The sequence below is a fragment of the Phascolarctos cinereus genome, unplaced genomic scaffold, assembly GCF_003287225.1.
Source record: "Phascolarctos cinereus isolate Bilbo 61053 unplaced genomic scaffold, phaCin_HiC Scaffold_9;HRSCAF=440, whole genome shotgun sequence".
Lineage (NCBI taxonomy): Eukaryota > Metazoa > Chordata > Mammalia > Diprotodontia > Phascolarctidae > Phascolarctos > Phascolarctos cinereus.
Window position 1 is genome coordinate 149,131,563 of NW_027556402.1, and position 24,672 is coordinate 149,156,234.

At 38.8% G+C, this 24,672-nt stretch overlaps 1 protein-coding gene across 1 annotated transcript; it reads right to left on the bottom strand.

The window, feature by feature from the left end:
* Positions 1-415: 415 nt before the first annotated feature.
* Positions 416-22,897, bottom strand: NIPAL1 (NIPA like domain containing 1). Its single transcript, XM_020990534.2, has 6 exons — positions 22,751-22,897; positions 11,793-12,059; positions 9,631-9,687; positions 5,735-5,825; positions 4,050-4,210; positions 416-3,471 (listed from the first exon to the last, which is right to left on the bottom strand). Exons 1-6 carry the CDS (start codon positions 22,800-22,802, stop codon positions 2,867-2,869), a joined length of 1,233 nt encoding a protein of 410 aa, XP_020846193.1. The 5' UTR covers positions 22,803-22,897; the 3' UTR covers positions 416-2,866.
* Positions 22,898-24,672: the final 1,775 nt, after the last annotated feature.

Here is a 24,672-nt window from a genome sequence, read left to right on the forward strand (position 1 = left end):
AGGAAGGTCTAGTCAAGGAGTTGCATTAAATTGTGTGTGTGTATGTGTGTGCATGTGTGCACACGTGTGCATGTGTTCAAGTGGTGCAGAAGCTCCTCTTCAGGAACATTAACAGGATGATAGCTTGAAAGGGTAGCAAGGCAGGGAAAGGAGGTTTTGGGTTTTTGTTTGTTTTAAGATAGAGAAGACTGGAACATTTTTGTAGGCAGAGGTAAAAAAGGGAGATTGAAATTGAGTTTCCTAATCTGTAAGAAATGAGGTTGTTGGACTATATCGGGAGTCCTGAGTATTTTTTGTGCCATTGATCTCTTTAGCAGTCCGGTGAAGCCTACAGACCTCTTCTCAAAATAATGCTTTTCTTTTTATAAATATATACTCATCTTTTTTATTTTTTTGTTACATTTTGAGTTCCAAGTTGTCTCCCTCCCTCCCAACCCCACATTACAGAAAGCCAACATCTGATACAGATATATATGTGAACTATACAACATATACTTCCACATATCAGTTCTTTCTCTGGAGGAGAATAGCATTTTCCTTCATAAGTCCCTCATAATTGATTAGAATATTCATATTACTCAGAATAGCTTAGTCATTTACAGCCTACTTTCTGAACAGTGTTCTCTTGGTTCTGCTCATTTCACTCTTCATTATTTCATGCAAGTCTTTCCATGTTTTTCTAAAATCAACCTGCTCATCATTTCTTACAGCACAGTAGTATTCCATCACAATTATATACCACAACTTATTGGGCCATTTCCAAAGTAATACTTTTCAATGCATAAAAGAATTCTTTTTCATATTAATTTAGAGAAAATCCCATCAATTCAAAAGGCTAAAAAACCACTGGATAAGGATATCTGAGAATGAGTGGGCACTTAAAGGTAGCTTACCATCAGTGGATGACATGGAATCTTTTTGTGCACAAATAATACCAAAATAAAGGCACCTTTGGACATGTATTGCTGCTTCACACATCTGTAATTAGGTGCTAAAAGTCCATGGAAGCCAGACATGCTCAAAGTCACTTAGGGTATCTGCATTAATCAATTAATCTTTACAGGAAACTATCAGGCCTTATAGCTTCAAAGCTACACAAAACTAAACTAAACAGCAAAACTCCTCTGAAAACTCCTCTTTTTGTTAAAAACATTGTCAATGTAGCTATACATTTTAAAAAGGACAAGATTTACAACCTATTACTCGTCACAATATAGGATTCATAAAAAATAGCAGCTAATGTATTACCTAAAATGATAAATGCTGAATTTCAAGGTCACTGTCATATTTGAAAAATAAACAAACACCATGAAGTTGGTGTTTAAAAATAGCTTATTGAAAACCCCTTAGAGAAGAAGGGATTTGGTGTAAATAATTTACTTACTATACATTAAGAAAAACCTTATAGAGTAACATATTAAGTTCTTTATATGAGTACATTAAGCATTTTTGAAAAAAGCAATTTTTCTCATTTGTGGTTTTCTTATGCTCTGAATTATGAGAACATTTGTACACAATGAACAAAAGTTTAACTTAAGTGCAAAGTATATTGATCCTCCTTCCATTTTCTCCTTTCCATCTAGTTTGAGGGGGAATTTAAAATAATTTGAAATTTGGTAATTTAACATAAAAATTATTTTAAAAAATCTTATTGTCAAATCATTAGCATTTTAAAAAATACAATATTTCTATAAAATTCTTATTAATTTTAGAAGATAGATACTTTTGAATCCCATTCCCCCAATGAAAGACAGAGAAAGTATCAAATCTAGTCTATTTTTAGAGGGCAGTCTGAGGGACAGAAGATGCTATAAGCAATCTAACTTGGTATTATATTTTAAAAAACTATCATGTAAGTCTATATTTTCATCCTAGTCAGATCAGGTATCCAAAAATGCTATCGGATTTAAAGAATTCTTTATTAGGAGGTTCTCTTTCACTTGCCCTGTTTCTAGAAGTTGCTTAACATTTCTTTAGTGTAAAAGTTTCATTTTGTGATATACAGGGACTAATATTTATCTTTAGCTACTAATTATACTCTTCTGAGAGCTAAGTATAAAAACCACGTATTAACAGAGTTCTCCTATCGAGCCATTATTGGTGCCATGTACACATGTGACAAGCATATCTTGAGGTCATTTGTTCCAAAGAAATAAAGCAACAAAACCACTGAACTCACAAAGTTCCCAAAGAAGAAAAAAAAAATAAGGAACTAAGGAATGTAAATTGTAAAGAGGAAATATTGGGCATTCATATCTCTGGAGAAGTCAGAAGTCTTCTGTGGAGAAATTTTGAAAACAAAACACAATAATTACACAAATAAAACAAAACAGTACTTTTTTGAGACTTACAGGGGAAAATAATACTTATATCCCATAGGAAGATTACAGATTTTCTTTAGAATTTTTCAACTTGAAAAAGAAAATTCAAAACCAAATATACTCTGAACTCTTGACATTTGAAAAATGACATATTGTTATATTCCACAGTTGCCACAAAAATATGTTTAGAGTGTTAGGAGATGCTTATTATGCTAGACTCCCCTTTACACGGGCTGGTTCTGTAATAGGAAAGCAATCTGTAGTTCATAAGACTGTTATGAACATGCTAAAAAAAAAACCCAGAGAATTATCTGTAAAAAGAAAACAACCTTTAATTACTTGTCTAGAATGTTAGACTGAAATACCAGTGTTCCACTGATTACCTTAGGTAGGAAGACTGAAGATGGCCATTGTATCATCTTCCAAAACATAAGTACATAGGTTTCACATATGTGGACACGAAAATATACAGCTGAATATTTCAACAGTTCTTAAAAGAAACATGCATGCCTTTTTCCGTCTTCAAAATGGCTCTTCCAGGGAGATCAGTGACCCTGATTGTCCATCCGATTAAATAAAGTTTGATCATCGTCACATTCTATGTTCTCTAACAAAGCATGTCTATCTTCGTTGGAATATGGAGATAACTGGGCTTTTTTGGAAGTAGTTGTCAACTGACTCCAGGTGATATCGGTGTTTTTAAAAGCATGCAGAAGGAAGATGCCATTAACAATGGTGAAGAATCCACTCAGTGTCCCAATGACATCACCAGCATTCATACTATACCACTCTTTGAATAAGATGGCAGAACATGTCACTACTATAGATGTGAAGAACACATAATAAATAGGAGTCACTAGAGATGCATTGAATGTATCCAGTGCTTTGTTGAGATAGTTAACCTGAGTACTGACTGAGACGATTATTGTCACCAACAAAATAAAGACAAATGGATCCTTGTAGACTGGCTTCTGTTCCAATAGCTCCTTGATGGCGATTCCTAAGCCCTTGACAGAAGAAACTGAAAACACTCCAATTACCGAGCAAATTGAAATGTAGATTAATATATTGGTCTGACCTTTCTTTGGCGCAACAACCACAATCAGCACCACAGAGATCACAATCACAATCACAGCAAAGGAAACAAATGCTGTTAGAAAAGACAGAGAGAGAGAGAGAAGAAAAAAAAAGCAAAGTCAGACAATGCTTTCAAGATATTCTTCCAAAGCACTTTGCTTATATCAAGTTAGGAAGCAATTGTTTCCACTAGTGTGGAAGCAGAAACAAAATATCAATGTGTCTTGTGTGTGTGTGTGTGTGTGTGTGTGTGTGTGTGTGTGTGCACGCGCGCGCATGTCAATATTTTTCTTTCTTGTCAGTTAACAGTAATGCCTAAGGAAAAGTCATAATCCCCTTAATATGCCTAGTAAGGAACAAAGTAGTTATAGATATGAGAGGTTTTAGAGTCAGGAAGACGTGGAGTTGAATCCTGCCTCTGAAACATTATTTGACCACAGGAAAGTCTCTTAATCTTTCAGTGCCTTTCTCTGAGACTAGAAATTACATAAGATGCCAATCTGCATTGGTAAAGAGTGTTTTCCATATTGGAATACATAGGTCTGGACTTTCCCTCCTTGCAGAAAAAAGGGGAACAAATATTCCAAATACTGTAGACAAGGGTGTGAAGTAGAATGTGAGGTAAATGTGAATAGAGTTTTAATTACAAACCTGGATCTCTTAGCTTTATTTCCATATCATGTAGAGATGCGACTTCTTCTTCTTTGGGAGCATGGATAACCATCACAGTTGACCCCAGGACACTTAACACACAGCCTATTTTCCCATGAATGTTCAGTCTCTCATTTAAAAAATGGGCCGACAATACTGCACTGTTAGGGATGAAAAGAAAAAACAACAAGAAGCAATCATTCTGGTTCAACTAACTTTTGATTACATGGCAATTAAGCAGTCACAATATGACACCTGCTATTCTGTACCCTAACCAACTGATCTTGATCAATACTGAAATGTTTTCAAGGATTCCTCAATTTTCTTAAATGGAAACAGGGGCCACTAAACTATAAATAAGGATCTCTGTAGGCTGCAAATTTACTTTTTAAACCACATATTAACATTATCTTACTGTATTTTTATTCATTTTGTTAAACAGTTTCCAATTACATTTTAATCTGGTTTAGGCCAAGCTCAAGAGTATTAAGGGCCACATGTGGTCATTGTGCCATGTGTTTAACACCTCTGATTTAACCCATGTTCAAGCCCCTCAACCTCAGTCCTTTTAGGAAGGCTTTAAAGTTGAAAACCATTGCTTTAATCATTCTGTGAACTGCAAAATCTTGTACAATTTTTTTTTAACATTCCTACTCTTCATTGCAAAAGTGGCAGAAATTTAAAAAAAAAACCCATTCTCCCAATTTCTATTTTAACATCTTACCCGTTTGACAGAATATTCATCTTAGGATGGAAAAATATAGGAAAGCCCCAGAGAAGAAGACATGCATATTGAACACCTATGGTACACCAGACCCAGGAAAATGTAGGAGGCTGAGGCTGAATGGTTTGTACTGGAGATTAACTGTGATTGTTGACAAGGAAGGGAAAAGAAAAGGAGCTTTTCTAAAAGCGTCATGGGTCAGGAGTTAGAAGGGGTCACGGACCTGCCAAAATGCATCTATATTTGGGGGTAAAATAAGGACAAACTCAGAAAAAATGAAGCCATGTTCTTCCATGAACTAAATATTCAGATTCAGAAAAAAGAACTCTGGATTTGTGGTCAAAGGACATGGGTTCAAATTCTGCATCTGCTGCTTTACTGGCTGTGTGAACTTGAGCAAGTCTCTTGACCTTGTGTGCTCCAGTTTCCTTATCTGTAAAATGGGTGGAGGGTAGGTTTGGATTAGATAGTCTTTAAGGTTCCTTCCAGCTCAAATTGTATGAACCTCTCATACTTCATCTTAGTTTGATTTAAATAGGAAAATGACAATTTTCAGGATGAAATCTGAAGAATTCTAAAGAAAAGCAGAATGCAGACAAGTAAAAATTTTAGCAACAGCTCAAACAGTGATTCCAAATGTTATTTTTTTTTCAGGCTTATTCATGATCATGACCATGAGCAATGGCTTAAGAAAGCAGGAGCTTGGCAGCATTCTTTGTAAAACGAAATGTTAAAAAATATTCTTAGCTTAAGCCAAGTGGGAAACCAAGCAGATACTGATGACTATGTGGATTATCCCAAGAGAAGAACTTCTATTTGAACCTCTGACATATATATGCACATATATAGGTATAGATGTGTATACATGTATATATTATATATGCACATGTATATTCTTATGGTTTAAGATTATTATGGCATGAAATACCCTTACACATAGTTCTTCCTTAGTCTCACATACCTTATAAGAACACTCAGTGCCCCCAAAGGGGTAACCAATGTTGCAGGTGCAAAAGCATATGCAGCAAAATTTGCAGCCTCTCCTATTCCCACTATAAAGCAAACAGGATTGTTGACACGAATGTTAATTTAATTTATTAGAAGATAAAAATAAATAACACATAGCAGTGAACTCATACCAAGGATTGGTCTAAGCAAAATGAATAAATTATACATAAAGTTTTGAGGTTTGAAATTAATCCAGAAAACCTATTAGTGCTTCAAAGCACATTGTCTTACAATAAATCAGGGAATAAAACTGATCTAATATAAAACAGCTGACAGTCACACTCAAAGACAGATTAATATGCATTTAAAAGACTTCCAAAACACAGTTCCAATTGCACCTGGGTAGCCAAATGAAAACTAGTAAAGGAAGGCCTGGGGAATGCTAAAGACCATTTCTCCTTCCGCCCAAGAAGCTTCACTGTTCTACAAAACAAAGAATGGAGTTAGCCAAATGCGAGGGATTTACAGATGTGACCCACAGTGTGATGTAGGTAATAGCCTGTCAGTAAGCATTTGGTTAGTACCTACTCTGCTAAGTGCTGGGAATACAAAGAGAGGCAAAAGACAATCTCTGCTCTCCAAGAACTCACAGTCTACTAGGGAAGACAACATAAAAACAACTACATACAAACAAGACAGAAAAGGGAAAAACTGGAAATAATCTACAGGAGAAAAGTATTGTATTAGAATTAAGAAAGATCAGGAAAGATTTCTTGCAGAAGGTAGAATTTTAGCTGGAACTTGAGGGAAGCCAAGAGGCAGAGACAAAGAAGGGAGAACATTCCAGGCACTGGGGGCAACCAGTGAAAGTGAACAGTTGAGAGAGAAGAGTGTCTTGTGTGAATAGCAGCAAGGAAGCCAGTGCAACTGGATGAGAGTACATGAAGAGAGTTAAGGAGTAAGAAGACTGGAACCTACCATAGAACAGTCTAATCAGATGTTCTGTAGCTGGCCAATGTCTACAAATGTGCAACATTCAAAAGCTAAGATCATCGCCAAATTTAATCCTCCTAATGCCTGAAATACAATTAATTTCTAATGCAAGGGTAAACCTTAGAAGCTTACTGTCAATAGAGATGAATCTGGACCAAAGTGTTGTCCTGTAACCATCATGGATTTTAGGACGTCCAACTGGTAAACTCCACCCCTACCCCCAACTTCATACACCTTACACCAGGAATTAACATAGAGAAATAAATAAAAGGCCAACCGTAAGAAAAGCACTTCCTCCCATCTAACATATTTTCCCTTTTTGCCTATAGATGGTAGGGTTCTTTTTTCCCAGTTAGCCTACCAAGTATACATTGCTTTAAGAAAATATGATATATAGAAACCTGAAATTGTAGATTAGATTGATCAGGGTAGATAGCTACTTATACTTTCTGATTAGACTAGGTCCTTCCCTGTAGGAAGAGAGGATATATTGATTTTTGTGTTGTTGAGTCATTTAAAACTCTTCATGACCCCATCTAGGGCTTTCTTGGCAAAGATACTATAATGATCCTCATTTTACAGATGAGGAAACTGAGACAACACGGTTAAGTGACTTGCCGAGGGTCACACAGCTGGTAAGTGTCTGACGCCAAATTTAAACTCAAGAAGATGAGTCTTCCTGACTCCAGGTCTGGTACTCTATCTACTGCACCACCTAGCTGACTGGTATGTTGATAGAAACAGCTAGAATGACTGTTTAGTAGAGGGGTGGGAAACCTTCAGCCTTAAGGTCACATGTGGCCTTCTACATCCTTAAGTGAGGCCTTTTGATGGAATCCAAACTTTACAAAATTGGATTCCATCTAAAGGCTGCACTTAAGGACATAGAAGGCCACACGTGGCCTTAAGGCTGTAGGTTCCCCACCCCTGGCTTTAGTCCTTCATGTGAACACTTCCAAAAATTCTACTAGTCTCCACGTGTATATATTCTTGTGTGACTAGACTCAAAAGATGAATTTGAAAGTATCTTGGGTCTGCTCCTGGAGACAATACATTTGTAACAGACACCAGCTCTCTGCACTTGCGAACATTCAAAAGGATAAACCCCAACTATTACGAGCCGCTCAGGTCAGTCTACAGTTCTGACAGAGTGGCCAGTTTCTGGCTGGCCTTCAAGTATTCAGTGGTATGTAAATCAGGAGGAGAGGTACCCCAGCTGTCTGGGTCATAAGCTGAAACTTGTTCTCAATATATCTTTTATTGTAACATCAGTAATATCTAGCTAAGTTTTCTATGACCATGAGCTGTGCCTTTCTCCCTCAAATCCAAATTGCCCATTAACACTGCTATGTTATGAAAAGGCCTCTGTAGGGTGTTTTTGAATGTACTTTCTCACCTAGTACATCTAAAACGATTAAAAATGTGGTCACAAAACCATGTCTCTGGGCCATAGCAATTATACAAAATGAAGTACATTTGTATTTCATTTCAGATACTTATCAGTTTATTGCCCAAAACTTCAATGCCAACTACCTATTTTTCCTCTCCTATATTTGAGTAAAGGGAATCTAGGAACTACTTCCCCCTCTGACACGGACTAATGGTGCATCTTGGCCCACCACTTCTTGTTAGTCCACTGTTCCTTCCTCTGTATGGGGTTGCCAATAAAGTGATTTCTAAGACCTCTTCCAGCTTTATGAGCCTGTATTTTAGCTCTAAGAAAGGGTGTATGAAAATTATTTAATTTTCTCATTCTTGGCCCAATACAATCCTCAACAACCTAATCACATTAGAATGATGGAAAACCCCTTTGAAATTATGAAGTGCTATATAAACAAGAGATATATTGGTATTAATTCATCTTTGAGATTCTTACCCATTGTATTTTACAATGACAAAGTTAATAGATAGCAAAGTAGACTTTCATCTAAAATATCTCCCTTCTATGAGCAAATCTTCAAAATTCCAGAAAAACACTGCTCTAGAATGCAAAACCACAAGAAAGTTCTAAGCTTTTGGCTACAAAGAGTAGGTGATTTGTAAGTGGTTGAAAGGTACTAATATTTAAGATTTCCTTTTAGCCAAGTGTCTGGGGCTGAACCAGTTTTTATTCTAAGGTGAGAAGGAAGAGATCCTTGCCACAGCCCTACTGGCATCTCACCAGGGGGTTTGGAGGTTCTCTTCTGCAACCCTAGCCCAGGAGAGACAGGAGACAGAGAGAGGAAAGGAATCACAGGATCAGAGACAGCTGGGAGCAGGGTGAGGCATGAGTGTGACTTGTTTTTCTTTCCTCATCTTGAAGGGCAAGCAGGGACTTATTTTAACCATGGTTCTGCTCTAACAACAACAAGGTACACTTAAGAGATATACTGATATCACAGTTACAGTTTCAGAGCAGAAAAAAAACTAGACATGTGAAGAAAGGTGAGGCAAGAATTTAAAGGGGAAATATATGATTGAATATCACATTTAACATATCTCCTTTCCCTCCTCTACTCCAGGACTATAAAGACAGTACAAAGGAAATAAAAGTCATTTGAGCTGTATAACTAAATGTTATGTACATTCACATAAATATTCACAGACATACACACTGTTCTGTTTTTGATGCTAGTTGTGTGACCCTGGCAAATCACCTAACCTCGCTGTTCTAGGCAACTCTCTCTGATTATAAATTGAGAAGGCACACTTTTATTGGTAGAAAGAGTTTCCTCATTTGGGAAACCAGTAAAAAATCAGGTTCAGTCCCTGTCCTTATATACATCGGCTACTTCTATACAGAAGCTTGGTAAATGGATTTAATCTCTACCATGGAGAGAATCTACTCTTACCAATTCTGAAAGTATCATACTCTCAATCTGTCATTTCACAGCTGTATTGTAGGTATCTACAATATAGTAGAGGTAGGATACTTACTTGAGAGTAACCCTGCCCACCAGAGCCATTCCTTCAGGTAAGAATGTCCACCTTGTCCTAGAAAAATAAGAAAATTCTAACATGGAAAGTGATGAAACCCAAACTCAGAGAAGCATTACTGGGATGAATCATCTAAAACAGAGAAAAAAAACGGGGCTGGAGGTGGGGGACAAAGCCTCTTCAGCAAATGTTTTACCAGTAATTTCCCAAGAACTGCTGAAGTTTTCTCTTTTCTGCTTCTGGGTATAGAAAGAGAAAGAAGAAGCGAGGACAAAGGTACACTTGGTCTTTCCTGTGATTGGCTCCATCTTTAAGGAGAAGAGATTGCTTATAGCATAGACAGTAGTCTCCCAATTAGAGATGAACAAGTCCAGAGATGTACCACATTATCAGTCCCATTGGGAAAGGCTTTCTGAATGATCTAAGTCAAGTTTCAGTATGAATTAACAATATAGGTTAGTTTTTTCAAAAGGCACTAAAGACAGACATGATATAGTAGGAAGACTAATGAATGAGGTTTCAAGAGCCTGGAGTTCACGTACTAGCTCTGCCACTAACCTGGGCTACAGCTCTGAACAAGGCATTTTATCTCTTTGGGTATCAGTTTCCTTATCTGTAAAGTGACGGAGAGGAATTCTACCAGGTCAGGGTTTGGTTGTTTTGTTTTTTTTTTTTAACCTGAAGTCCATGGACTCCAAAGGGAGCTGTGGATAGCTTTCAGGAGATCTGTGAATTTGGATAAGAAAAAAAATCATCTTTACTTGAATACAACTGGTTTCCTTTATAATCATAGGTATTTTATTTTATGCACCTAAAAACATTCTGAGAACGGGTCCACAGGCTTCACTAGACTGCCAAAGATTTCCATGATACACAAAAGATTGAGAATTCCTTAACCCTAAATACTAAAATCTTATGACATCTCATGAATTAAGCCGTAGGAAGTTGCTGCCTTTAAAAAAAATACTGCAGCATCATCTTTAAAACTAAAGGTTATGTAATATTCATTGAAACTGAGTTATTTTATTGGAAAACTTTTAATTTAAACAAGGAATATGATACTCTTGATTGAAGGGGAGGAGGATGGAGATATAAAAGAGTCACTATATGAGACTTCAGGCTAAATAGGCCTAATGGCTTGATCTTTACTGTTCAAACCACGTAGCTGTGGAATATTCTTTTTATCACTTGAGGACAAAACCTTCAAATTGCAGTTACAACATTTGAGGAAAATAATTCCAAGCCCTAAAATTGCAAAAGTAAAAGCAAATTTCACACATGTTATAGAATAAGAACCGGTTTAAATCTAGACTCAACCTTAAATTAAGTGACCAAGTTCACTGAGTTGGGCTCATCTGGTCCCTGAACTCCCTAAACTCAGGTACTCAGCCCCAGTCTCCATAGTTGATAAGAGTAGGAGATGGTTATGGTTAGTGGAGGAAGATAAGACTCTTGCGGGGGGTGCAATCATAAGATCACAGACCTAGAGCAGGAAGGGCACTCAGAAACCCATCTCACCCAATCTCCTCATTTCACAGATGAGGAAAATGGAGATTAGAGACATTAACTGATTTGGCCAACGTCAGAGAGGTAATAAGTGTCTAAGGCACGATTTGAAACTACATTTTCCAATTGCAGAGACAGCATTCTTTCCATTGTGCTGGTAAAGGCTGATGGTAAATATTATGTTATATTATATTATATTGTATTGTATTGTATTGTATTGTATTGTATTATATTATATTATATCATATCATATCATATTAGTAGTACTGGGGTTCAACAGAGTCAATGTGGTATAGTGCAGAGAGAGGGCTGACCTCAGGACCAGGAAGACTTGGTGGCTTCCAGTTCCACCTCTGACCACAGTGGCTTTGTGTCCTTTGGCAAGCCACTAGTGCTTAAGCTTTTGCGGCTGCAGGCAGCTCTCCAAGACTAGAAATCTCTGTGAGGGTGCCCACCTGCACTGGTAGAAGGCAGTTTCCTCCCTTGGCATTTCCCTAGGCCAGTGAAATCACAAGTCTGGTCCCTATTCCTGTCCCTCTGATTCTACTAGAGGCTTACAGAAAGAAAGGAAGAAGAAAGGAAGGGAAGAAAGAAAAAGAAAAGGAAGGAAGGAAGAAAAAAAGAAAGAGCTACCCTTTGGGGCATTAGTTTCTTACCAGCTCTGGTTACTCCCTTTTTAGCCAGTTCTAAGAGTCCCTTCTTTTTCAGTATGAAGCTGGAGCCTATGAAAACACTGGAACTTATGGCCAGGATGAAGCCTAGAAAGAGGCTGTATTGGTTCTCTGCAGATGAAGAAATACTCAGGTTTGTTCCATTGGAATTCGGGCTCTCCTGGGTGACATAAGAAGCCTTTAGTTGTGACACATTGGTGATCTGGCACCATGCCTGGTAGGAGTTGGAACATAGCAAAGAGAGCACAGAGCCTGGAAGGAGACAAATAGGAGAGGCATTACACAAACGAAAAAGCGCTTTATTGAGTCCCTGATGCCTACCTTCATCAGACAGAGAAATAGTAACTGCTCCCATTCATACCACATTCTTAAGGCTTACAATAGCAGTCCCCTGAGCCAGGTAGTTTTAAGTCTTATGTTTCAAGGAATGTGCAATCTCCTCAATGCATGTACTCCCTGCTACAGAGAAGATAGGAATCCCTTCACGCCTTCCCATCCAGTGCAATTCCTGTCCACGCCTTTCTATCTGCCATAGAGGATCTATTCAACATACATGAGGCTATCCTTTTTTTTCTTTTTCTTTTGACTATGCAGTCAAAAAGCAGTACTTACGGAGAAATTTCAAGCTCTAACTGCTTTTGTCAATAAAAGAAACAGCAGACCAATGAGTTGGGCATTGATATTTCATGTAACCCTTCGGGGGGGGGGGGTCTCTTCATTATCCATCACTCTCACTACATGACAGGTCAGCTTCTTTTTCAGGTCCCTGATGATGTTGTCTATGTAGCAGAAAAGATCATAGGATCATAGATTTATAGCTAGAAGGCACCCTAAAGGCCATTGAATCCAACACTCATTTTCCAGTAGTCTATACAGTGTCGGGCCTGGAGTAGGGAAGACACATCTTCTGAGGTCAAATCTGACCTCAGATACTTACTAAATGTGTGACTCTGAGCAAGTCATTTAACCTTGTTTGCCTCAGTTTCCTCATCCGTAAAATGGGCTGGAGAAGGAAATGGCAAACCACTCTAGTGTTACTGCCAAGAAAACCCCAGATGGGGTCAGGAAGAGCTGGACACAACAGAAAAACAACTGAACATAAAGGGCTCATCCTACCTACCCCTCCAGACCTACAAGTTGGTGATATGAAGCTGACTTACACATACCACATATCTTTACTTGGGGGGGGAAGGGGTAGAGACACTGCCTCCCTGTCTCATCCAGGCTGGAAGAACAGTGGCACAGGCCCGATCAATCTCAGTGCTCATCAGCCCTGAAGATTTAGCCTGCTCCACTTGTTAATCCGCTGCTCACCACAAAGGTTCTGGATTCTGCGTGCATACACAAAAGGCTTAACCTCGACTGACGCTGGACGCTGGGAACTCCCGGGCACAAGTGATTCACCGGCCTCAGGCTCAACAATAGCTGGGGTAACAGGAATGTGTCACCACGCCTGGCCCACCCAGTACCTTTCCATAACCCTTTGGATCACTTTCCAAGTGTAAATAGTATTATCTCCATTTTATATTTAAGGTAACAAGCTAATAAAGTTTAAGGGACGTGCCTATGGTCATACAGCTACGTGTCGGAGCTGGGCCTGGAAACCAGGCCTTCTGACTTGCAGGCTCTTTCCTCCAAATCACAGTCTCCTCCAGAATTCTGTAGAGCACTTGGTATATAGGCCTCATTTAACAAACAATAACTCTTCCACAAGGAACCTAAATCTACCTGGTGATCTAAAAACACAGCATTCTGCCAAAGCAATCAACTGTGCTTATTTTTCCATAACCATGTTAAATTGAACAGAACAATTCCTTCTCAACGAAATTAAGCCTAATACTAAAAGGACTTGTGTACCTGTTTGTTTTTTTTTTAATATAATGAAGGCTAAATGAACAAATGACTCAACTGGATTAATTCCAATAAATATTAAATAGAAAGTAAATGAAATCTTCAAGTATTGAAAAAATCCCCAAAATTCCTTACAGTGAGATAATGCTAAATGGCAAATAGATTATTAATATTATCAGTCAACATGTCTTCTCTAAACTTTGTATGTCCCACAGCAGAAAGTTACCAAGTTTTTTGTTGAATTCAATTGAACTGATATGGAGAAAAAACTTGAGAACAAAAAAAAGCAGAGTAGCAATTGAATTTTAACATAAAGGTACATTTGCTTCTCCTTAATTATGGAGAATTCCCATGGACAGTAAAGGACCTTATGTTCATGCTCAAGAGAGTATTCATCACTTGACTTAGTGAATGAGTATGTTCAGAGGTGAATATGTGGCTATTTAAAAAAAAACCCATGCAAACACACCTTTCAAAGTATTTATACAAAGAAAAATTCTTTAATGTCTGATAAACAAATCTGTTTTGTGGCATAACTTCAGTAAGAGGGTAAGTATTTGCCCCATACAAGGGGTACGGGGTTGTACTGGACAGAGTAGTCATGGCCTTGTCCCTTGGGTACCCAGCATGGGGTGAGGCATGCTTCCTTCTGCTGACCCCATGAAGCTCCCTTGCTGAGCTCTTAGCCACCAGTGACCTACCAAACTGTGGGTGGTTTCTTGTCTGCTTCCAGAACCAAGGGAAGTGACTCCTGCTAACCTTCCCCTGTTAGCATCTTCCCTCTGCCTCCTTCCCCTTCCTTCATTCTACCAGGGATTGGGGAAGAGACGGTTGTCCAAAAGATTGTCTGCCATAACACAGCGGCATAAGGTGAACTCTCTGAGGATGGGTTAGTGCTTTCCCAGTTTGAGAAATTCACCTGAGGAGCAATGAAAGCAAAAGCCAGTATATGCTGTCTACCTGAGATCCTGAGCTTTCCTGTACCCCCAGAGTGAGTTCCTACTGGGCCCTGCTGCTTTCTCCCCCTCTTCCCGCAGGTCTCCCTTTCCCTTTTCAGGCACCAAAATACTTCTGGTTCTGGCATAATGTTATATGATCATCTGAGTTTTGCTATATGAAGAATTTAAAAATGGAAGAAATATTCAAATCGAAAATAGTGGTGAAATCAAAGAACTTAGGAGGTTTCATTTCTCTTCCAGGGGTAGGGAACCTGCAGTCTTGAGGCTGTACCCATTTGCCTTCCCGAGATCACAAGACTGATAAGAGAGATAGTGTTCTCATTTTATTACTTAAACATATATCTAAAATGATGAGAACTGAGAAATGTATGTTTTAAACATTTCAGGAACCTTAAAATACTTTCCACAGTTTGGAGGAGTGACCACGTATTGGAGCCAAAGAATCAAATGATGACTCAGCATATTGCCATCACAACTATGATTAGATTGCTTCAGCTCAGATATTTTCAGTGCTGTTCTATGATTTTCATCAGTGTCTTCCTAGAAAGGACCCCTGTGGGCTTTCACTCAGGCTGATATCAGGCAATGTGCTGCTGTCCAGACCCATCTCTCTGGCTCCCCTCCAAAAAAAACTTGAAAGTGATCGTACGTATTTTTGGTAGCAAAAATTCCCAGCAGCCATATCAGTATCAGTTGCATTCCTGGCTGAAAAAATAGAAACAAACAACTCAAGACATCTGGGTTGCCTGGCCAAAGTGAATTCCACCCCCAGAGCATTCATGTCACTTAGTATGTGGTTAACATAACTATTTCAAAAACTCCATCCCTGGAATGTGTAGGAGGATTCCATACCAGGGGAACAATGTTCTTTCTAAGTGGTCATGGCAGAATGTCTCCTACATCTATAGAGGAGGAAAAGAGGTTGAAGGGTGAGGTAGGAAATAAAATGATCTTTGTAATGTGCAAGTACCCATTGTATACAGTGGACTTTAGAGTATGCTGTCATGTCTGTGGCAGGAAAATAGCACAAGGCAGCCCAGAGGCTCCAATCTGATTACTGATTCCAGGAATTGAACGTTTCCATGTTGTGGTAACATTTAACTGGTGCGTAAGGAGAGATGTTGCGGCTTGAGGAAATAAAAAAGGACAGAGCAATGGAGGAATTGTTTACTTCAGTGTTACTTAGTGGGGATTCCCCCACAAGAAGTAGTGAGGATCTAGTGTGATACAACTGAGGAAACCAGCATTCCATTCTCATTGGCCTCACTCAATGAGATATAGCATAGTGGATAGACCACTTACCTTGGATTCAGAAAGACTAGAATTCAAATATCACTTTTGATGCTTGTTAGCTATATGATTAGCTGTGCGTTAAGTGCAAATTACTTAACCTCTCTGAGATTGTTTAATTAATGGGGATTATAATATTTATATTTGCCCCACAGTTTGAGTTAAATACTTTTTTTTGGCTAGGCAAGGGGGTTAAGTGACTTGTCAGGGTCACACAGTTAGTAAGTGTTATGTGTCTGAGGACGAATTTGAACTCAGGTCCTCCTGAGTGCTCTATCCACTGTGCCACCTAGCTGCCCCTGAGTTAAATACTATGAAGGCTTTAAAGTAGTATATAAACACCAACTACTATTACTATTATTGGAAAAATTGGAAAAAAAAATGTTGAGAGAGAGAGAAAGAGAAAGAAGATTTCAGAACTGCCTCTATTAAATTTAAAGATGGAAGTAATGTATACAGTAGTAAGCTGTACATAAGCAGAACAGCTTGGAAGCTGAGAAATTGAGAAGTCACCTATTGGATCAATTAGTTTGGCTGAGACAACTTGCTCTGAGGTATAAGTCTAAGGTGTAAGCTCGGATACACTTAGCTTCTTAGCAGTGGAAGCATCGGCTCCTCATAGAAGCTACATTCATCAAGGAACTTTTATGAATAGTTCCTGAGACAGAAAGAAGTGATGAAGTTTCCAATTCAAGTTGTGGGTCACCATGAGCGCCATGAGCATGAGCTTTTCTTGTTTAGATTCCTCCTTGACAGGCTTCTCTAAATGAGTGAATTGGTGACCCGGGTCACGCGTAGATGTAATGTGTTTGATCGTGCATTTACTTGTTTTGATATAGGAGATACTATGATATCATTCTTCCTTTTTGCTTTATTACGGGATGGTTATTAAATGTTATTATATTTAAATATTATTAAAATTAAATATTGTTATTTATTACTAAAATAATTATTTTAAAGAACTAAAAGTGTCATTATGAATGGCTGATTTCCATAAATAGAAATGCATCAGCAAGAGTTCAAAAGCTATAGTGGTGACTAAGGGGAGTATATTCCCCTATAACAACATCACTTCCAGTATTCTGAGACAATCTGAATGTGGTGGTAGTCCTCCGGGGACCTAGACGGTAGGCTGATCAAGTCCTCCCAGCAAGTGACTAGTAAGTTGTCTACAAGCTCTGTGTGGAGTACTACATCATGGGTGGCTACCCTTTCTATTGTTGTACCTTTATGAAAGTTGTTTTCTTTGCTCTGCTTAATTCCATCTATATCAGTTCATATAAGTTTTCCTGGCTCTCTGAATTCTTCATACTTGTTATTTCTTATGGAGCATTAATATTCCATTAGATTCATGGACTACAATTTGTTTAATCATTTCTCCCCATCAACTGGCACTTAAAATTCCTATTCTACCCCATTGTTACATTATTCTTCATATTAGAGCTGCATGTTACGTGTTTAATTATGTAGACATTGTACCCTCCCTTTCATACTCCATAGCATTCTAAGCTCCCTTGTATGCTCAGTATCTAGAATGGTGCCTGGAACATAAGTAGGCCTTTAACACATGCTTGCTGAATTCAGTAGGAACCTTTTCTTGTTAAAGCAATAGCTGACATGCCCATCTTATTTCTTTACTCTTCCGCAAAATCACAAGCTTTTTCCTTAATAAGAATGAAAAAAATTCACCTTAAGTACATGAATTACCTCTATAGCTGAGCTACTTCTTCTTAGGGAATTAAATTTCTAGTTTTATCATGAAGTCAACTTTGCTTTCTTCGATAAATCACAATTTATTCTTGTTAGCATTACCAGGGCCCTTCTTCCATTTCCTTGATATGGGCAGTATGGTGGAGGGTACTAGATTCAGAATCAGAGGACTTAAGTCTGAATCCCTGCTCTGATACACATTACTTGTATGACCTTGGAAAAGTCACCTACTCTCTCTAAACCTGAATTTCCTCATTAATAAAATGAAGGGGTTCAATTAGATGACCTCCAAGGTACCATCCAGCTCTAAATCTATAATCCTATGGGTATAGTCGATACCTAGGACATGATGTTGATGGATTTTTGTCCTATTTTTTATTCTTTGTTATATATCTCGGGAGAGAGAATGGGGGAGAGGAGTATATTTTTAAGGAAAGTGATGTAAAAAACAAGTTTTTCAATGATAGGAAATAAGAATAGAAAAGATTACAAATTTGGGAAATTAGTGATAATAGTTGATATCTAAACATATAGCACTTTAATTATTTGATCTTTAAAAGTAGCCCTGTCAGGTATTTTATAGATGAGGAAATCAAGACCTAGAGAAGTTCATTGATTTGTCTGTGGTCACACGACTACCAAGATCAGAGGTAAGCCCATGTCTAAGCATGGGGTGGGGGGTGGGGTGGGGAAGATAAACCTTTAAGTACAGTCTATATAAACAAACATACAACCTATATAAACCAAGAGGTACAAGTTTTGGTCCTGTCAAACAAACAGTTAAATGCCTAGTGCTATCATTCTGAAAAAAATTTCCAGTTGAAAAGGCCCTCAGGAATCCAAAGTACTCCCAAGCACTATTAATTGTCAAATTCTGTACCTCATCTATTGTAGTTTCCATATTTTACCGTGTTTCTGTTGCTAACATCCCTAGATCAATAGAGATGAACATCTCTTAGGATGAATGGGTAGGAAATGGAATCAATCACACGAATTCACGTGCCAGGTACTGTTCTAAGAACTGATACCAAGAAAAAAATGAAAAAAACATCTCTGCCATAGAGGACCTTACAATTTATTGAAATGCAAGGAATGATTTTAGTACTACTTTCATATGCCACTTTTTGTCCTTTTCTTGGTCATTTACAATTTATGTTAAAAATATGCTCAAAGACAAATATCCCATTCTATGAGCAATACTATTAATGGGAAATTTGTAGTACCTCTGATCATTGTCTTCCTTCATTTTGGGAATTTTACTAGAGGCAGGGTAGGACTCATAAATTCTGTGCTAGGACAACAGGCAGCCCAGTTGCTCCAATCTGATTATGGGTTCAGGAACTGAACATTTTCACGTTGTGGTATAATTTGATTAGCAGATGAATAAGAGGAGATGTCTGTGGCATGAGGAAGCAAAAAAAGGACAACAGAGAAGAGATTAATTATTTGGTGTAGAGATTTTAGCTGGGAAGACCTAGGTCTCATTCAGAGATGGTCTGTGTGACACTGGGCCAATCATTTAAACTCTCAGTACTCTAGGTAACTCTCTCTTTTTTCCCCCCCAGTGGCAATCAGGGTTAAGCGACTTGCCCAGCGTCACAGAGCTGGTAAGTGTCTGAGGCTATTGGGTCAATCATTTAAACTCTCTCGGTACTGCAGGTAACTTTTTTTTTCCTTTTCTTTATTTTTTTAGAGATAATCAGGGTTAAGTGACTTGCCCAGGGTCACACAGCTAGTAAGTATCTGAGGCGCTCTAGGCAACTTTCTAACACTCTTAAGTTGCCCAGTTTCCTGAAGCCTCCTACACCAATTAATCACACTGAAAAGCACTTATTAAGCACTTAGGATATGCTAGGTCCAGTCACTATACTTATTCCTACTATAATCAAGAAAAAGAGCTCATGCCCTAAAACAGATTAATTTGGTAGACAGTTTTTCCAATACAGCACACAAGTTATCTCTTTGGCTAAGTACATGAAGGATTTATTCACTCAAGAAAACTGTGGAAAATATTAACTCTTGTGCGTTATCACAGGGCTGGCTATACGGGATCTTCAGATGTGTAGACCTGGAGCATTTCCCTGCATACGGTCAAATAAGCTCCAGAAAGGTAATCAGGAAGAAAAGCAGAAGTCCCAATCGTCCACAAAATTTGGGCTGTGCTGCTAATTAGTCATTTAACCTCTTTGGCTCAGTTTCTTCATTTGTAAAATAAAAACCAAAACTCACATTGGTACAGGTAAGGCTTTAAGGTTTGCAAAATGCTTTCCTAATAACAATCCTTGTAGGTCAGGAGTAGAATCATTATTATCACAATTTTATAGATGAGAAAAGTGAGCCACAGGTTAAGAAACCAACCCAGTGCTTGAGAATGCACTTGAACCTGGATCTTCTACCCCAAGAACAGTGGTTTTAGGAGTATCATGAAGAAGAAACAAGATAATTCAGCAGATATAGAAGTGCTTTGAAAACATAGAAGTACTATATGGATTTATATAGGCCTGGAGGCCACATGTGGCCTTCTAGATCCTTAAGTGTGGCCTTTTGACTGAATTCAGTCTAGGTCTTAACATTTTTACATTGTAGAATTCCTCTGATTATCTCAAAATTTGGTAGAAGGGCTGCTAGGTCAATAGAAAGATCAGAGATTTAAAGTTGAAAGGGACTTCAAAAGCCATATAGTCTAAACCAAGTCCCTCATTTTATGGATTAGCAAACTGAGGCCCATGGAGATTAAGAAACTTGACCATTGTTACATATACAAGGTAATAAGATTAAAAGAATTTGAATCCAGATCCTCTGACTGCAAAGACAGTATTCTTTCTACTACAGTACCAAAGACCTCAATCCAAATCCTGTCTGTCCTCTTTCCTCTTTGCTGGCTGCTGCTCTAGCAGAAGAACCTGAGAAACAGGACTATATTCATTTCTAATTAAACTACATTCATGAATTCATCTTTGTAAATACCTTATACAATGAGATTTATAATTCACACACCCCGTCCATGAAGATCCTTAGACAAACAGAGATGGTTGTCTCGGAAAAGCCTTTGCCTTTTGGCTTATTATTAAGGAAAAGTAGGAAATACATTTAAGTTTCTGACTTATGAAATAATTCTATTTTTTAAATTGAGATTTTCTATTTTCCAACATTTACATTTCCCATTGTATCCCACTATTTCTCAGCTCCCTACCCAACTCTTATAACAAAAAATTTTTGAAAAGGAAAAAAAAATCAGGAAAATTAACCAACCCACTGAAAAAATCTAAAATTATATGCAGTATCAGGAAATAATTCTAGGATGAGCTCCACAGTACACTCTATCCAACTCTCAGTTATATAGTTTATGTACTACTGAGGTATATGCTTTCCCTCCTCCCTCTTTCCAGCTGGATACTTCACTAAATCCTTAAAAAAAGAAGAAACCAAACAGCCTGCTATTTGTTAGAAATGAAAGTTTTAAAATGTCTGTCCTGAATTATCATTCTTTTTAGTTATGTGATCCTGGGCAAGTCACTTAACCTCCCTTTAGTTCCCTCGTGTAAAATGATTGTAACATCACCTCCCTTCACAGGGTTGTTCTGAGGATAAAATGAGATGACACTTGGAAAGCAATCTGCAACATTAAATCACCATGCCTGGGTGGTGAGGGTGGGGCAGTGGACAGAGCTCCCCCCTTAGAGTCAGGAGGCCCTGAGGTCAAATCTGCCCTCAGACACTTGACACTTATTAGTGGTGTGACCCTGAGCAAGTCACTTTGCCTCACCAAAAGAGGAAGAAAAAAAATCACCATGTAAGTGCCAGTATATTATTGTTACTATTATTATTACTACTGTGGATGCTTCCATCCTAAAAATATAACAAAAATCCATAAACTCAGTGGTTATTCCTGCCTCTTTTTATTTTCTTAAAGCATTTTCAGATTGCATTGCAGACTTTTTAGTCGGGTGTGTCCCAAACCAAGTCACAGAAAGCCTGTCAGTACTGAAAACAACTTAAAAAAGGCGATTTCCAACTCAGAATGCCTTCCCCAGTGGGTTAACAAAGTCCAAGGTCTTAAGGAAACAGTGTCAAGATGACACATCGAACACGAATCCAGAAATGGGCAAGTACAGGATTTCAACAGCTCTTTGCCTTCTCCCAGCAAAGATTTAATTAACGAAAGCAGAGTCAGGCTGTCAGAAGCAGGCACGTTTTGCTCCTCCTGTCAGTGGTGGGTAGGAAGTGGAGCAAAGATGACCGAGAGTCATACTTTTTTAATATCACTTTTACAAATGCAATATTTAAAAGGTTTTTTTTTATCAATAATCTTCATTCTCCATAATGTTTATTTAAAAATATACCTATCCTCTACGTGAAGATCTACCTTTGTAACAACGAATAAAAGTAAAAAAGGGGGGGAGGACCCAATTCAACACATCAACCAAATCAAATAGTACAGTCTATGTTTCACACCTGTGGTCTACCATCTTCTCTGGGGAAGGTCATTATAATTACACATAGTTCAAATTTTTTTCTTCCAATTTATATATGTATAGTATATATGTGTGTGACCATATACATACACATACACACACATATATATACATGCATACATAAATTCAGTCACTTAGTTAGTTCTTATAAAACGCTTTCATGCCAGGCATTAAGATGTGTTGGAGGAAACAGACTACATCCTTAAGGTAATCATTTTTAACGCCAGAACATAAATTTCCCCCAAAGGTTTTTATGTTGCAATTAGTACCGTCGTGCGAATTACACCGAGACTCTGAACACCGGCTGTTCATCCCCACCCCCCCACCCCCCACCCCAGGCCGGGCGCAATTTTCAAACGCAAAAGAACACACTTCTCTAACTTCATCCCAGGGTTCCAAGTCCTCCAGGCTAGCCGAGACTCGGTTCTGGGGTGCAACTCCCACGCTAAGGTCAAGCAGCGAAGGGCTCTCCTCCTTCCCCGCGCAGAGGCGGACGATGGGCGGCGGTGTGTGTGTCCCACTCCGCTCTCGGCCACCTCCAGCGGGCTGTAAGGAGGGGCTGCGTCTCTCCACACCAAGGGGTCCGAACCCGCGACCGCCCCGCGCCCCCGTCCCACGCCGCATCCTTTTCCCCGCCCCACCCACGCACCCTCCTTACCTTGTAAGCAAGGCTCTCCGGGAGGCGGCGGCACCAGCACCCGCTCCCCCATGGTCCCGGGACGGGGCTCGCCGGAGCAGACCCAACGCTCCCTCACCGACCTGCCCCTCTCCCCCGCCCCATGGCAAGACAACTCCTCGGCCCGCTGCCCCCGCACCCAGTCCTGGCCTCGCCACTCCACCGGCCTACACCTGCGGGTTCCTTCAGCCAATGGGGAAGCAGTGGGCGAGGTCTCCGCCCTGGCCACGCCCCTTCCCACGCTAAGGGACGGGGAGAGAGCGCAGGGTCCGGGACGGTGGAGCCCTCGGCTCATTGGCTGGAGATATCCTCGGGTCAGTGGCTCAAGGTGCCTGAGTCACATCGAGGACAACGGTGGCCTCTCTACCTTCTTTTAGCCTAACGAGAGGGGTGACCCTCTGGGAAAGAAAGCCCTGAGAAAGTTTGCAGATAATTCGCCCACCTTCTTTTCCTCCCCGGGTAGACCAGAGGGCTTGCCTGTGGGAAGGTAGCTTGTTTTTGTTTTTTGATTTTTAAACGTCTCACCTTGGCTGTTATTGGCTTTGTTATTTAGGCTGCTTCTGGTTCCTTCTGTCCTTGGTTGATCCCCAAACCCAAGGTACACTGTAGGACTCGGCACGCAATTTTGTTTTTTTATTTCAGTTGTAATCTCAGTATCGATAGTTGAAAGTGACCATAGAAAGCACTGAGTGCTTTTAAATGAACATACTTTGCAACCATGTGTTTTTGCTCTGCATGAGTGGATTAGATAATTTTTAAATGGGTAAAAAAACAAACAGTTTTCATACTAGAATTCCATAGTGCCCCACTTGCTTTTTTATTTTTTATTTCTTTTAAAAAATGAAACCCAAAAGGTTAGGTGACTTGGCCAACATGTCAGTAAGAGAGTAGTCTGACTTTCGAACCCACATCCCACTGATTCCAACTTTAGTGTTTTTTCCACTATCCCCTCTGCTTTTTTGTGCCTTAAAATTCTTCAAAATAAACTTAATTCTTCACTGAAAACCATTGCTCACCATCGTCTAAAGTTGAAAACATCCTAAATTCATAACAGACCATAGTACATGTGAAATGGATAGTTGGTTAAATCAGAACTTTACTAGGTAGGACATTTTTCATTAATTCTATTTTTTTTTTAAATAAGGAAGCTGGAACGGTCATTTAGGTTTTGTGCTTGGTACTTAAGAATTAAGTGAAATGAACTCATTTTGTGACCCTTTTTTCTTTTGCATAGGAAGTGCTATTAAGTTTATTAGGTAGTAGTGTCATAAATCTTGCTTTTCTTGTTTTCAAGGTAATGGGGGAAGAGTTAAAGAGCAGTTAGTCAAAGTAAATCACTAAAGCATATAGTTATCTTGCATACAGATTTATGGTTGATCTTTCACAAGTATAGGAGGGAAGTAAGGTGAAAAAAAGTGGAAGGTAAACTGGGCAGTAGTCTGAAAAATGATTCGTGCCAACAGCTAAAAATCAGTTTTTAAAATTGAGCTGCTTGTTTTATGGTATTATTTGTTGTTATTTTGGACTCTTTGAAGCCAAATGACCTTCCTTTGTGGAAAAACCAGTAAATTAATGAATTGCTGAAGGACTCTCCGACCCAGTGATCTCTCCTGGAAAAATTAGCTGAGGAAATCGGTGACAGAAAAGTCCTGTTTGTGTCAAAATAAGTCATAGCTTACTATTTGTGTTAGAAAAAAATGGAAACAAAGTGTGCCCCTCTTCTGTTGGGTGATTGAACAAAATGTGATTCATAAATGTGACAGAATACTGTTGCATTGTAAGAAATGACACATATGAAGAATTTTGAGTAACATGGGACATATGAATTATGCAGAACAGAGGAAGCAAGGCCAAGAGAAAAAAATGCACCATGGCTATAGTAATATGAATGAAAACATTAAAAT